General features: G+C 46.2%; 1 protein-coding gene across 2 annotated transcripts in view; it reads right to left on the bottom strand.

The window, feature by feature from the left end:
• JARID2 (jumonji and AT-rich interaction domain containing 2) overlaps positions 1-10,347 on the bottom strand; it is a 210,937-nt gene extending 200,590 nt beyond the window's left edge. For both annotated transcript variants that reach the window (XM_084218428.1, XM_084218429.1), the window contains exon 1: positions 9,484-10,347. In XM_084218428.1, the coding sequence (XP_084074554.1) occupies positions 9,484-9,528 (45 nt within the window). In that variant the 5' untranslated portion in view covers positions 9,529-10,347. The remainder of the gene's footprint in view (positions 1-9,483) is intronic.
• Between the last annotated feature and the right edge of the window lie 4,871 nt (positions 10,348-15,218).

Consider the following 15,218-nt stretch of genomic DNA (forward strand, 5'->3'; position numbering starts at 1 on the left):
ATAATTTCACAGTCCATTTAAACTCGCTCTATTGCTAACGGACGCAATCCTACCCCTCCCTTGTCACTTCACTGGGTGTCCCTGTAACACTTTCCCAAGACCAAGTATTTTTCTAGCTACATCACAAACAGCAATATTAAACGAATCCACATTAAAAATCAACCACATTTTGTCAGTTCAGTTTTTACTGCAAAGTCCCCAGTCTGAGGTGGGAGTGATCACCTGGCACATGTCAGCCTGCAGAAGAGCAGGGGAACAAGCAGCCAGAGGGAAGGCTGAACCACTTCCTCCAGTGCAGCGCAGGCTTAAGGTAATCACAGAATCACAGCACTAGGCACCTCACTGGTATCCACATTTAAAACGCTGTTACGGATGGCAAAAAGCTTAAGCCATACACAGGACATTCAAACACAGATTAGGAAAAAGAGAGTACAACAGGACAGGACAGCTTTTCTTGACAGCTACTTCTAATTTTGTTGTTTTTACTGGTTCAAGGCATTACAGATTGGGGAAAAAAAAAAAGGCTGCTTCAAAATTATTTGCCATTAGGATTACCATTATTTCTTCCAAATTATAAATAATTCACAAGTTGCAGTTACTATAACATGCCCAAAGTCCAGCTTTTAAGTTACATGAAGTTGCTTGTCTTACAAAATTATATTACTATGTCTCCATTATAAGCTGAATAACTATAACAAAAGTTGGCTTTCTCTGGCTTTCTGAGACCAGAGATTGTCCCTTTCAGTTATGGCTATAAAGCAGAAGTTAGTTGGAGTAGCACATTTTCTAATAATTTATTAAAAGCTCTACTATACACAAACAAGACTGTAAGAAGAAGGCAGTCTTTCTGCTGCTGGAGCCTTAATCTTAAATTTGAAAAGCTTTTACCAGCCTGCAAGGTGGCAACAGGCCATGACAATTATCATCACTATCACTACACTTCAGGAGGGAGTAAAAACTTGACTATTAATCAGAAAACCCCATCTCAGGTGTCCATTCCATCTAGGTCATCCGTATGTGAAATAGTCTCAAATAAAGTCTGGTCACCTGAAACACCTCCAAAAAAGGAACCTCGTACAACACCAGCTTAGTTACCAGTCAACTTAAAAAGCAGTAAGAGAAAGCCTTCTTTTCAATTGGCTTTGAGTTTTATGAACTCAAAACTCTGAATCAAGTTTTCTAGGGCTCAAATGAAAACAAAAGTAGGTTGCATTTTTGGGGTGTTTTCAGCTCAAGTGGAATTAAGACGCTAATTCATCTGGCATATGTGGAGGGTTGCAAATTTATGATTTGGGGATTTTAACATGCATGCTGCAGCTGAGAGATTTGGCTTACAAGTTTGATGTACCAAAAAGAACTGTAGGACAAAGTGGCTGAAAGTAATACCTATAAAATAAAACAGGCGAGAAAGAAGGAAACACATGCCTTCTCTAAGACACCCTCAGTCTGTCTAATGGGTACCTTACAAAAAGAAAAAAAGTTATAAACATAAGGTGGTAGCCTGCAGCATCTTAAAAATCTAATTGCAACAAACTTTGTCAACATAAAGACTCCCAGTTTTAGAACAGCACAGGAAACTACATGCTAAATATAAGAGCTAATAAAAATATGATAAGCATCTTAAAGACTGAGAGACTGAACAGACTCCTGTCCAAAACTCATGGTTTCTGTCCATTTCAATAGTAGCAACCTGAAAAAATATTTGTACATTGCCATTGACTTGATTCGCAGGCTTTACATCACCAAGCTCCTCGCTGCAATTCTTAAACATGCAGGCATTCAAAAATATGGCTAGAAAATTGTTATTTAGCTGTTTAAATGGAGTTGTCAAGGTCCAGGGCAAACTGAATTCCTGCCACCTGGGAGCCTCAAAAGCTTATTCTCTTGGCTGGACTCTCCCAAATTCAGCATAACTATGAGCAAGATGCCTAGCTCAAGACTAAAGTTTAGCCAAGGCAGTAATGATTTTTTTGTTATCCAGATAAAGAATGAAGCACAATCCTCAAAGAGAAAAGAACGTCCTTCCCATAACATGCAAATGTGGGAAAGGGCAGAGAAGACCATCCCATTCTTGTGGGCAGTGAAGGAAAAAAATAACCTCATCAAAATGCCAGTACACAACATATCCAGAAATATTGTGGAGCATGCATCTCTACCCACTCACATAAAACTGTTTCAAAAATAGGCACAGAATAAGCATATAGTTGAAAGAGCTGATAATTTCTCCAAATTCACTCCCATCATTTTTAATTGAAAAGCATGCACTGCCTTAACACTCATCTGCAAGCAAAGCTAAAAATGAATTGCTTGCAATATATAGTTATCCAAACTTGGCTCAGACAACACAGTATCAAAGTGCAAAACTAAGATTAGTAGATTATGTCAGAATGAGCTCCCATGGTTTATTTTTGAATGCTGTAAATATCGTTAGCCAGTCATCATAGCATGTGTGTGCCAAAATACGCTAATCTCCTGCAACTATCACGTCATCCAAAAGATGTCAGACCAGAAAGGCAAGCTTAAAGAACTGAAAGCAGAGCACCAGGGACTCAAATACCACAAACCCTCCTGGAGTAGAGCAGCAGGCCACAGTTTCTCAACTTCCTATTATTTGCATTTCCTCTCAGTCACAGATCCAAGGCTGCCTTTTTTGCAGAGCAAATCAAGGGAAGAACCTGGCAGAAAAGATGGCAAGAAGCCATGCAGAAAAGACGAAGCAGATTACAGAGGAGAGACATTTAGAAAGGATTAAATCATGCCCCTGAAGTGATGCAATTATGAACTCTTCTGGGGGCATCATCACATTTCTGCTGAACTGATTTTAGCAGTGTCAAAATGTCCAATTCCTCCTGTAGCAATTCTACAGGCACAAAACTGAACCTGTTCAGAAACTACTCCGGTTCCAAGGGCCTAACTTAGATGCCGAAAGCATACAGAGACCTTAGTTTAGCTTTCTCACTTTGTTTTCAGTGTATTTTTGATCACAGAATCCCATTAAAGTCCAATAAAATGAGGTTTTTGTCCCTCAGATAAAAATAGGGGATATTGTTTGTGACACATCAGTCCAGCACGAGACATTTGCTGCAGAAATGCTGAAGCAGCTTCACATCTTCCCGATGTGTACCAGTGAAATGATGATTTCCACCTGTGCCTCTTTCCCTGCTTCCTTGCTCAGCCAGGCTGGTCACACCGAATGGCTTCCTGCAGGAGCATAAATTAAGCCAATAAACTTGGCACAGGAGCAGATGGGGTGCACTCCCAGCATCCATCCGCTCACAGACCAAGGAGCCGTGATCCCAAGCCTGGAGATTCGGTGTTTGGCATGGCTATGGTCCCAGCCACTGCTGAGCTTTGCCACTCATCATGGCCACCCTTGCAGAGCAACTTCAACAGCAGCATTTTACAGCTTCAGATGCCTTTTCTGCATAGGAAAGAGTCAGACAAAAAGACAGGACACGCAGAGGGGAAGAGAAATAGCATATTTTCAAACAAGACCTCACTGCTATAATTAAAGGGTTTATTCCTTTCCCACAGCCCACACTGGAAATACCAGGCCTCTGTCAGATAACTGAAGGAACAACTTCAGAACAGGATGTCATTACACCAGGGAAAGTGTGAAACCCGAGCAAGTGAAACAGCAAAAACCTTCTACCTACTGCTTCATTGAGGAAACGTTTTTGTGACTGACTGAAATAAACTCACCCCTTCAAATGAAAACCAAGAGCTCCCAAATAAAACCTGCCTGTTAAAAACCAAGAAGGATTGCATCCAATATTCCCAGAAGTAATAAGCCAGCAAAACAACCAACCCATCAAAGATCTAAGAGAACACCAAATAGATTTTGGCAATCATATTATTTCCTGTATCTGAATTCCAGTGCCAAGTAATCCTCACATACCAGACCTGAATTTTACAAGTGATTTGCAGATTTTAAGTTTCCTGGTGGCTTCCTACCACTTAAAAATGATTTCAATAAAAAAATGGTGGTTAAGTACAAAAAGTCCACGTGTACCATGTCCCATCATTCATTTGGACATTAAACTCCAGGACATTTTACCCTTTTCTCTAAGATCCTAACAACAGGTTAAAATAAAAAACTGTCAAGCTGAAGTTTTGGCCTGTGGGGTAGGGACATTTAGGGCCATCAGCACCAGGAAACACTTAAGGGAAGTTCAGGTTTGGCAACACTAAAATTTGCATTAATAGACTTGAATTTTAATGTCCTGTTAATCTTACACAGAGGCAGTCAAATCCATCAGCACTATTGTTTTTAGACTGTCTGCCCACTAAGGCAAACAATGCATCATTTACACTTGGTTTACATTTATAGTTGGGAAGCAAGCCATGCAAAGGACTAAGGGGGGAAAACCAGAGTGTTTTAAATGCAAATTTGGATTTTGAAGAATCGAGTATTCCTCTGCAAATTCCACATCTGCTAGATCACACAAAAGCTGGGTGCTTGTAATAAAAAATAATAAACGTGTCTCTGCTTTTCCTTTCCCTACTTTAAAATTGCCTTTAAAGCCTTCCTTTCACTTGACTGCTGCAAACTGGAAACTTTAGAAATGAAAGCAGCTGGTCTTTCCCCTCCGTCAAGCTGACTGAATTCAGTCACTATACAATAAAAATGGGCAAAAGCAAACCCCAAATCAACCCCCAAAAACATGTTCCACCTCCTCAAGAGCTTTCACTTACATTCAAGCCAGGAAATAACAGTAATGTGTATAAACAAAACATAAATTTTAACGTGGATTCTCTTTAGCTTCAGACGATGAGATTTAAAAACTGACCTAGTTTATGTAATACTCCCACAGCTGAGTCATCACAGTATCAACTGGTCTCTATCAGCTGCAGGGTATGATCATCTATTAAAAAAAAATAGAAGCATCCATACTGAAATGCCTTTTTTATTATGTTAAGAATATAACATTAATCTAACAGTTCAGACCATAACTGGGATGGGGGAAATTTTTGAAGAAAGTTGGAACGACATAGTCTCTTTTAATGCAGATGCCATGCCTTGTAGCATAGCCATGTAGGATAGAATATTGGAGAAGGCAGCAGAAATACAGATTAGTTCCAACTCTGCTGCTGTTACAGCATGTAGCTTCAGGCAAGTAATTTAGAGTTCTTTCTTTTCCATCAAACAATAAAATGGAGGGAATGCTACTGCCTTACAGAACCAGCTGACTGACGTTTATACCACATTTTAGCATATGCATAACATTAGCTATTACTACAGAAAAGGAGGAGTAATATATTTTTAATACTAGCTTCATATGCCTCATAAGAGAAGGTGAAAGTGCTTAATGAACATTAGAAACTCTTCACAGGGGCCTTGATTCACTCTAATTCACTCTGGGCAGCATCTTACTGCTCCTGGCTTGCAGACCATCAGAGCGAGCAGGAGTCCATTAGTATCTCAGGGAAAAGTATCTGTTGATTGCAAAATATTCATTTAAAGAAAAAAAAGTATTTAATTATTAGGTTCTACTTGTGTACTATCCTATAGCCACTTACAACATAATGTAGTCTCAAGAGACCAGAAGGAGATTAAGAGGAACCCAAAAGTAGCTCTCGAGTGCAGCTAGCATCTTTAAGTTTTTCACAACAAAAAAAGACTTGAGCAGCTATGCTGCTGGAATTGTTACAGCAAGTGTGAAAGACGCCCAACAAAAAAAAAGCCCCCAAAGGTGATGTGAACGAAGATGCAACTTACACTGAATACTATCTCTGCTGCCAGCAGCCTATTTACATTATTTCTTGTAGGAAGTGGTCAAACTTCGAGCCTGTCATCAGTTGTGGGGATGGGGAAAAGAAATGGCAACCGCTCACAGGAAAAGAAGCAGGGCAGGCAACTCCAGCTAAAGCCCTGGAGTGCCCAGGGTCAGGCTCCTGCACAAATGCCCCTGATACAGAAGAAGGGGGTGGTGCTGCAGTTACCATCCCCCCCCAAAACTCCGTGAGCCCACATCAAGCACACCCAAATAAAGAGTATTGTTTCAAAGGCTGCAGCAGGCACAGGAGCTCTCAGATGTCTGCAGCATGCTAATCCTGGCCAGGCCTGGCTGGCCCTCTGTCTGAGGGGCTTAGCAGGCCATCCGTAGGTGAAGCGTGTCACCTCATGGCAGACTACAGCACTTTTACTTCTGCAAGGACAAGGAAACAAATCACACAAAGTGACAGTGGTGACATTACTCCTTAATTATACTTCACCATCTGCTACCGTGGCAGAACCGTGCAGGTATTTTAAGGCGGTAATCCGGGTCTGATACTCTGAGACCTAAGCTAGCAAAAACAGAAGATTTGCTATTCAAGCATCACAAAAACGGTCAGAAAAATGCACCTGTGAAATTACGTTCGCGACATCAAAGCTTTTGAATCAAGAACTATTAATTCCAAACGCATACTGAACACAGTCTGGCTTCTCAGTGGATGCTTTACAAAGCTGTCAGTTTTGTGAGGCTGGAGCCAAAAAGCAATATTTGATATGTAAAGATGTTTGAGAAGGAGGAGGGTAAAGTGAGAAGAAAGAGTTGGACAAGTCAGCCACAGATCTTTTAAAAATTAAGCGATAGCGTTTTTAAACCGCAGGAAAAGAAGATGCATACACAGATTTCCTCACTCCTGGTTTACCAATCGCAAAAGGTAATGCTCCCTAAGTTTAAGAGAACTTTCAATTGCGAGCACTTACGGAGCAGGGAGCCGAGCCCTGCGAGGGCAGCCCACAAGACGGAGGCTTTCCTCCATTGTTCTCACGACCTTCTTGTTTTCAGAATTCATTTCGCAAAGGCTGAAAAGAAAAACCAGCAGCAGCAGGAGCCTGAACAGACTGCACTCCTGACATAAGGCCAGTCTAAGCCGAGGTTGGATGGGGCTCTGAGCAACCTGATCTAGTGGAGGGTGTCCCTGCCCACGGCAGGGATTTTGGAACTAGGTGATCTCCAAGATCCCCTTCCAGCCCAAACCGTTCTTTGATTCCATGATTCTGTGACAACTCGCAGTGACATGAGAGAAGCGGGGCCACGAAGTACCACACACTCGGTGCCCGTGCGGCGGCTGTGCCCTCGCTCCTCTGGCGGAGCATCACCTCCGGCCTAGGGGTACCAGGGACGCCGGGCCGGTTGGACAGCAGGGCCCGACACCGGGACCATTGTTCCAGGTGCAGGGGAAGCTTGTGCTGGCACGGGCGAGGAGGAGGCGGCGGCGGCGCGCTCCGCCGGGTTGCCGTAGCGCCCGAAGGTCACGGGCAGGAGACGTGCCACCACGCGTGTCGCCACAGGGCGACGTGACCGGCGCTCTCCTCCCACCCTGAAGGCGGCAGGGCGGCCCCGCACCTGCTCACCTGGCCCGGGCCGCCCCCTCGCTCAGTGCCTGCCTCCCTCCCCCGCGGCGCCGCCGAGCGCTGCCCCAGGGGCTCCTCCCGCCCCCGCCCCGCCTCGGCTCTGACGTCACGGAGGAACGGGGGGGCGCCGTGCTGGGGGGGGCGCCGAAGGTTCCGCGGCGCGCAGGCCCGTCCCTTTGTGACGTCACGGGAGCGGGGCGAACCTGGCCGGGCGGCGGCGTGGCCGGCGGCCCGCGGGCTCCGTCACAGCCCCGGCAACCTGTTGCTGCCGCCGCCGCCGCCAGCGCGCCCCGCCGGCACCACCGCCCCCTGCAAGAAAACAAAAATGGGGAGGGGCTGAGGGGGAAAAGAGGAGAGGGACGAGAAGGGTTAAATAAAAGCGCCGCCGCGAAGTTGTGAGCGGGAGAGCGAGCACCCCTGCACATTGTCCGCCCTCGTCTCTCCTCCCCCGGGAGTCGCGCTCTCGGCCCCTGCCCGGTGGTGCGGGAGCGGCGCCGCATTGTTCGCCCAGGGGAGCCCGGGGGGAGCCGGGCTTTGGGGTGATCTCTCCCCCTTTACCCCATGCCCCCCTCCCCCTTTAATTAATAACACCGCGGTTTCCTTCCCCCGCCCCGCTTTTGTCTGCCTGCCTGGGAAACGTGGACGCCTCGCGTGTTTCGCCAGACTTTCCACCCGCCGTTCCCGTTTCGATGCCATACTTTAAACTCGCCGGCCCCGGGCTCCCCTCTCCTCTGCAATGCGGATGTATTTTAATTCGGAAATTTAGGGGGGTGCGGGGGGGGGGGGGGGGGGGTGTGGAAAGGAGGAGGGGGGCAGCTTCGACATAGCGCGCAGGCCCCCCCTCCCCTTCATCCCCAAAACCACACATATATCGTTCCACCGCCTCCCCGGGCAGCGTTGCAGCGGGGCGGGCAATCGATAGCGGCAGTCAGCTGGAGTCAACTGCAGTTTTTACCAAATCTTTAGAATACCGAGGCAAAGTGTCCCGAAGGTCACCCTCCCTGCCAAGGGACACCCCTCCGCTGAAAGAAATCGGCGCAGACGACAAGACTCGATAGAAACTACAACTTTTAAAGCCTCGCATCAAACACGCCCAAAAGCGACGATTTCTATGTATTTCCCCCCATATCCGCCCCCCAAAATTTGTTTTTTTTTTTTTTTTTAACATGGAGATAAAAATCATTATTCGCTCTACTGCATATATGGGTAATCCCCTCCGCTTTCCCAAACGTAAGGAAAAACTGTCCTGTGCCAATCAAAACGTAACTGGAGCACGAACAAAAATCCAACTACCCATCCACATTTATATGTTTAAAGGATTAGACAATTACGAGGGATTGGTTAAGCGGCTGAATAAAGAGAGGCAGAAATACAGCCCAGGCTGCGCTGGATTAGCCCAAATTTTCGAGCCATCATAATGAATTATTTTTAAAACAGCACCGAGCCATTTTCCTCATTATTCCAGTCAATCCCGAGGAACGCGCTGCCCGTAAGGCGATCCCCGGCTGCTCCGGTGTCTATCGCAAGGCAGAGCAGCCGAGGATCGCACACAGGAGAAGGGGATGTGGTAGTGCGAGAAACCAGCTCGCCATAACCAGACACTCGGTTTCAACTTAAAGGGCTTCCAACAACCACCGCCGCCGCTTCACCAGACGGGGACAGACACACGTAGATAATTAAAAATAAAAAATTAAAAAAAAAAAAAAAGGGAAAAGAGACCAAAAAACCCAACCCCAACCAAAAAAACACCAATCCAAAAAAACAACAACAAACCTATTTTAGCATGCAAAAACACAGAATTAAGAAAACCGCTTGAAAATACAGTTCGGTGACACATCGGGGCAGCCCCCCGAGCTCCTCGCGTTTCATCTAAAACTAGATTATGATTGTGTCATTTGAGGTCAATACATTTATTCACTAGAGGAATCGCTACACAAATCTGGTTTTATAACCGAACTGGATAGCAGGCTTCCCCGTTAAAAGGGGCCTCTGAAACTCCCCCACCACACCACAGAAAAATCAAATTCAGCATCACATTTGTTCCCAAAGCCTTAGAGCTGCAAGATTAGCTATAAACTTGACATTCACTGCCATTTCCTAAAACTGGGAGTCAAACGATGTATGTTATGACCACTTACGTATTTCTTTTGAATTATATTCCTCTTGGGTCTTTCTTTGCTCATTCTGGTATCCAAATTCTGATTGCAAAAGGGGACAATTGCTTCATGAATTAAAGCCGAGACAATAAAAAAAAAAATTTAAAAAATACCGAAAAAATCCAGGGGGGAGGGGGTTGTTTGTAGTGGTATCTTGTAATCCGACTTTCTTTCCTCACAATGTGATTCTCCTAGCAATAAATCCGAGAAATGGGGGACGGAAGGAAAAAAAAAAAAAAAAAAAAAAAGACGAATGCGAAGGAAACAACAACAACAAAAAAATCACTTTAGTGAAGCATTATAATGGAAAATTTCCCCCTAAACACAAAAAACGACGCCCTTGATATCCCCTTTTCTCTTTCTCAAGCCGCCTAAGCGATCTGCAGGTCCTTAGTGTCAGAGCTGTAGTTACATCTTGGAGGAGGAAAGGGGCCGGGAGGAGAAGATAAATAATCGGGACGTTGGAAGTCACGTTTGTGCCGCTGCAGCAGGGAAAGCGGCAGGGACAACTCCAGCAGCGGCGGCGGCGGCTCCGGCGGCAGCAGCAGCGGCGGCGGCGGCAGCGAGGGCTGCACGCACCGTGTGTGTCTCCGCTCCTCCAGCTCCCCCCCTAACCAATGAGAACAGCTCTCCGCCAGCAACTTTAAATGGACCTGGCTCTTTTTTTTTTTTTTTTCCCTCCCCTCCTCTGTTGTTAATATATATGTCTGCGTGCGTGCGTGTGCGCGCGCGCGTGTGTGTATGCGTGTATATATATATATATATATGTATGTATATATGTATGTATGTATGTATGCGTGTGTATATATATACACACACGGACACACCGCACACACACATACATGCATACACCGCCTAGGGCTCGCCTTTAATTCCCAACCGGGGCAGCAGCCGCAGCGCCCGGCCCCTCGCCGCGCTCAGCGCATGCAACAGGCCTCGCTGAACACTCCATGCGGGTCAAGCGTCATGCGCTTCCCTCTCCCAACCCCCACCCCTCTTCCCACCTCCCTTCTTTCGGCATTTCAGCGTGGCCACCCGGCAGCCAAGGTCGCCGCGAGCCCTTCGCCGAAACCCGAGCCGGGAGTTTGATGACGGTCCCTCAAGAGCGCAGCACGCTCTGTCGCCGTGCCCTGCCCCCCTCCCCGCCCCGCTGCAGCCTCCTCACTCCTCCCGCCTGCCAAGGGCTGTCCTTCCGCTCCGTCCTTGCGCCCGCCGCGCCTGCCCGGCTTCGACACGCACGGGGGGCCCGCCGCGCTGGCAGCACCTGAAAGTCACGTTTGGCCGCGCAGGCCCCAAGAATTGTCCTTGCTTGTGGGGAAAGTTGTAGTTCCCTCGCCACAAAATGGCGAACGGCGGAGAACTACACCTCCCGGCGTGCGTCGCGCGCCCGGCGGCCGATTGGCTGCTGGGCACGGAACCCCCTTCGCCACGCTCGTCCTTCCCCAACACCACCACTCCACCCCCCCCGCGTTGGTTTCCCCCTCCCGCTTGTCTCCCCAAACTTCCCCCCTCCGCGGCGCTCGGTGGAAGAGGCTGGGGGGGGGGGGGGGGGGGCGGCAGAGGGCGGGGGAAAGGCACGACAGGAGAGGGAGGAGGAGGAGAAGGGCGAAGGGGAAGTTTATTGGGAATCGCTGACAGGGAGTGGGGAGGCAGGCAGGCGCCGCGGGAGGCTGCAGGCAGAGCGCGGGGATTAATGTGTCTGGGTTGGGCTGGGAAGTGGCGGCCCGAAAACTTCGTGTCTGTGTGCTGCGGCCGCCGAGGAGGCGGCGGTCTGGGTCTGCCGGACAGACAGACGGACTGCCTGCCGGGCGGGCGGGCAGGCGGGCGGGCAGTGTCACCTCGGGACACGCTGCGGGCTGGACTGCGCCGTGCCGGGCCGCTCGGTGTCTCCAAGGTGTGCCGAGGTCGCGCCTCCTGCGCCGCCGCCGCCGGGCCGGGGCTGCCCCGCGGGAGCCGGGCCGGTGGTCGGCGCGCCCGGGAATAACCTCTCTGTGCAGATGGATGTGTGCTTGTAAACGCCGCCGAGAGCCCGGCGGCTTCCCGGGAGCAGCGGCCCGTCCTCGCCCAGGGCTGGTCGGTCCCTGCCGCCCCATCCCCGGCGGGGTCTGCCGCTGGACCCGCCGGCGGCTCCTGGGAACCCGGTGTCGGTGGGAAACCCCAAAGTTCTAATTCTCCATTAATTTAAAGTGTATTTTTTATTTCATTAAAACAAAAAGAAAGTAAATGTTACAGAAGTGGAATGTCTTTCTTCAGCAAAAGCCCAGCAGTTCCTTAATGGTGGGTTAAGGTGTTGGTGCAAGCAGAGAGGAGGGTCACGAAGTTGATGAGGGAACTGAAGCTACGAAGACAGGCTGGGAATGTTTGGGGCTGTTCAGCCTGGAAAAGAAAATATTCTGTGGAGACTCCAAATTGTTCAAAGCCACGTTGGAGAAGGCCTTTGCACATCCTGATCTAGAGGGAATTGTCTTTTCCCAGGAGAGCAGGAGCTATAACTAGGTGATCTTTAAGGTTTCTTCCAACCCCTAATATTCTCTGATTCTATAATTACATCTCCTCTAGGGACAGGGAGGAAAGAGTGTCATTAATGATCTCCCTTGGTGTGAGGTATCACCGTACCCAGTTTGTGTTTGTGCTTTTCTGTAGGACTCGCCACCAACTATGAGCTGCTGTACTTTTACACTAATGACTACACCTGGGTGATGCTTTAGGGGCTTTACGCTGTCTTCCACGTGCAGTTTTTATGTTCAGTTCCCTTCTGGAGAGTATTATATCTGCCCCATAGGAATGACAATTTTTGTGTAAGATCTTGAGTGGCAGTGTTCAAAGTCAGGAGAGCATTACACAGAACTTGCCAGAACCTCACTCACTAGTACCTAGCCTTAAGTCTTCACCATGAGACCATCCTTCCTCACTTATGTAAATAAGTGACCATGGTGCTCTCCCTTTACCTTAGAAACACAATACAAATAATGTTCAAGACACTGAATGGAAGAAATAAAGTTGCATCATAATTTCTCTAGTTTCCCTTAATTTCTTCATGTTTACTGCTAAGTATTTCAGGACATTTTTCCTAATCTTGTTTAATAAAAATTGTGGTATAAAATGGTCTGTACTTGACGTCATCCAATATCAAAACTTTTAGGATAATACTACTTGTGATCGGGTTAGTATTTTGAAGCCTTTCCTTTAGGTCTCTTATAGGAAAATATAGATTCCTTCTTAAGAGTAAGTCTAAAGTGAGGTTTTCATTGCTTGAAATTGGGAATATGCACATTTCTCATAGAACTGTTTAACTTCCTGCCCTCACTTGTTTTTATTAAGGTATTTAAGTAGCATGAAGGTCTAGGACATCCTTGGAAAAAAATGTTTTTGTCTTACCTTTTCTTCAATTAGTAGCAATTAGTCTGCTTCTCCAGGAGACATTTTGGAAAGCCAGAAGAGACAAAGATAGTCATTCACATATTTCTGAGTCAATAACTGAGGAAAAGGTTTTCAAAAACCTACCTGTCTTTACTCAGGTGGCATAAGGTAGCAAACCCAGCTATTCCCCCACCCCTTACTTTGGAGATTGGTTCCTGAGTGGTCTTAAAAGTCTCAGTGTTTCTCTGTTTGCTACTGGCTTTTGTGCCATGTGTTGAACAAGAGCTTACTGTCAGTGCAAACTAATGAATTTTCTTCTCGAGGCTGGGTGGCAGAAACCTTTCCCATAGATCCGTGGCTCTATTTACATTTGTGTGCTGTTACACAGAGCATTGTATTGTGCACATGCTGGGTATCGTGTATCCGCCGTGGGTCTTGCCTTTCAGTTCTAGCTTGTGTACATTTTGGGGACTGACCTTTTAAATACTGATGCTAGACTGGTTTGCAAAATTAATTAAATGCTTGTACAATAGCACTTAGTATCATAGGTTAACTGCTATTGATGTCAGTGTTTGCAATTACATTTGATCACTTTTCTTTCTAGTTTCATTGTGAGTTTCATCATGGTCACTTCCAACTGTAACTCTGCTTGAAGATGTTTGAGAAGTGACTACTGCTAGCAGAATAGAGATTCCTTGTTCCTTTTTTTCCTTGTTTCCTTCTCATTCATTTCTTCATTGTAAATAATACTTTTACAGGAATTACACACTTTGGCAAAGGAGCTTCCAAACTGGATTTATGTGTTCTACAACTAGCTTTTAGTCACTGTCCAGTGTCTGCCTTTCCAATAACCTCAGTGGTCTGAGTATAATACTATTGTACAAAAAACTTTGGGGATTTTTTTGTTTCTTTGGGTTTGTTGGGGTTTTTTGTTTTGGGTGGGAAGGGAGTTTGCATAGTTTGGTTAGGATCGTTTTTTTTGGGGGGTGAGGATATTGTGGATTATTTCTTTGCATGAGCATAACACATTTTATACCTTGTTCATTTGGACTTGTGCATACTAAGCACCCCAGGTGCAGTTAGCTCTAAGCACGAGGTGAAACATGGTCACTTTCTAGCATATAACATAACTTTCTATGACACAATTCAGTGAAAAGTGAAAGGAAGCTTCATTCTAAAGGAACCTTGATGATACCTCTCCAGCTACTAGAGTTTGCATAATATTTGCCTAGTTCACATCTCAATGGAGATAAAATCTCTCTGAGATTATAGGAAAAGAGCATTCATCATGGCTGACTTACCTATGACTGTATTTTATTTTTTTTTTTTAATTTTGTTTAGGGACTACTGATTTTGGCACTTTTGGACTTGGAAGGCAGATATATGTGCAGATTGGTTTGTGGTGTCCTCAGAATTCTGGGGCAAGAGTTTTAGTAAGTTAATGTGGAAGGTCCTGCTATGGGTGCTGGCCAAAACAGGTCAAAATAAATAAAAAAGAATAGGTAGTTCATAAGGAAAAGTATGTAATTTTAAAAGTTTTTTGGTTCTTATCTCTTCTTATTGGTCAAACAGATAAAACAATTGGCACACGCAGTACTACAGGGAAGGCAGAACAAACACGGGGTCAACTCATGAGCCACAATTCACCAGTCTGCAAACCAAGGGTGTGATGCCAGACAAATTCGGCCATAAAAGAGCCTTGTCCTGGGGGCAGGCTGTGATTCTTTGTGGACAGATGGCTGCTTACCAGTTCATAAAGATCACTTCTGGATACCTTTCCTTGAACTCTTATTTACCTGAATTATGCCTCAGAAAAGACAAGACTAAATTCTCTAGTGTTGAACAGGTTTTCTACGATAGAAAGTGATGCAGCTTTGAATTCTGAGACCTTATATGTTGTGTGGATTAAAGCACAATGTTTTTCACATTGAGAAGGATGAGGGTGAGAGAGGGTTGGTAGCTTTGTGCTGATAGATATAGAACTTGCTTCTAGCCCTAGAATCTGGTTGGCCATGTGCAGAGATGTGTGGGGAATTCTCAGGGTTTGGTTTTTGTTTTTTTTTTTGAGGTTTGAATCCTTCTTGGAAGCTTGGTGGAGTAGGTAAAGAGACTTTAAAAGTGGACCCCCAGGTTTGTCAAATCAACACACATTTCAAGGTAGTAGCTTTTTGTGTGACAAGCAATGACAGCATTTATGTATAGCAATGACAGCATTTATGTATAGCATATTTTGTTTTATGTTTGAGAAGATGGAACTCTACCACAGACAGCTCTTCCTTCTAGCAACTAAGAAGGATGTGGAGGCCATCAGAGAGAGGCCTCTGCCTATAGGTCCCTTGCCACTGGCTTGAGCTGAT

The sequence above is a fragment of the Fringilla coelebs genome, assembly GCF_963513975.1.
Source record: "Fringilla coelebs genome assembly, chromosome: 1".
Classification (NCBI taxonomy): Eukaryota; Metazoa; Chordata; class Aves; order Passeriformes; family Fringillidae; genus Fringilla; species Fringilla coelebs.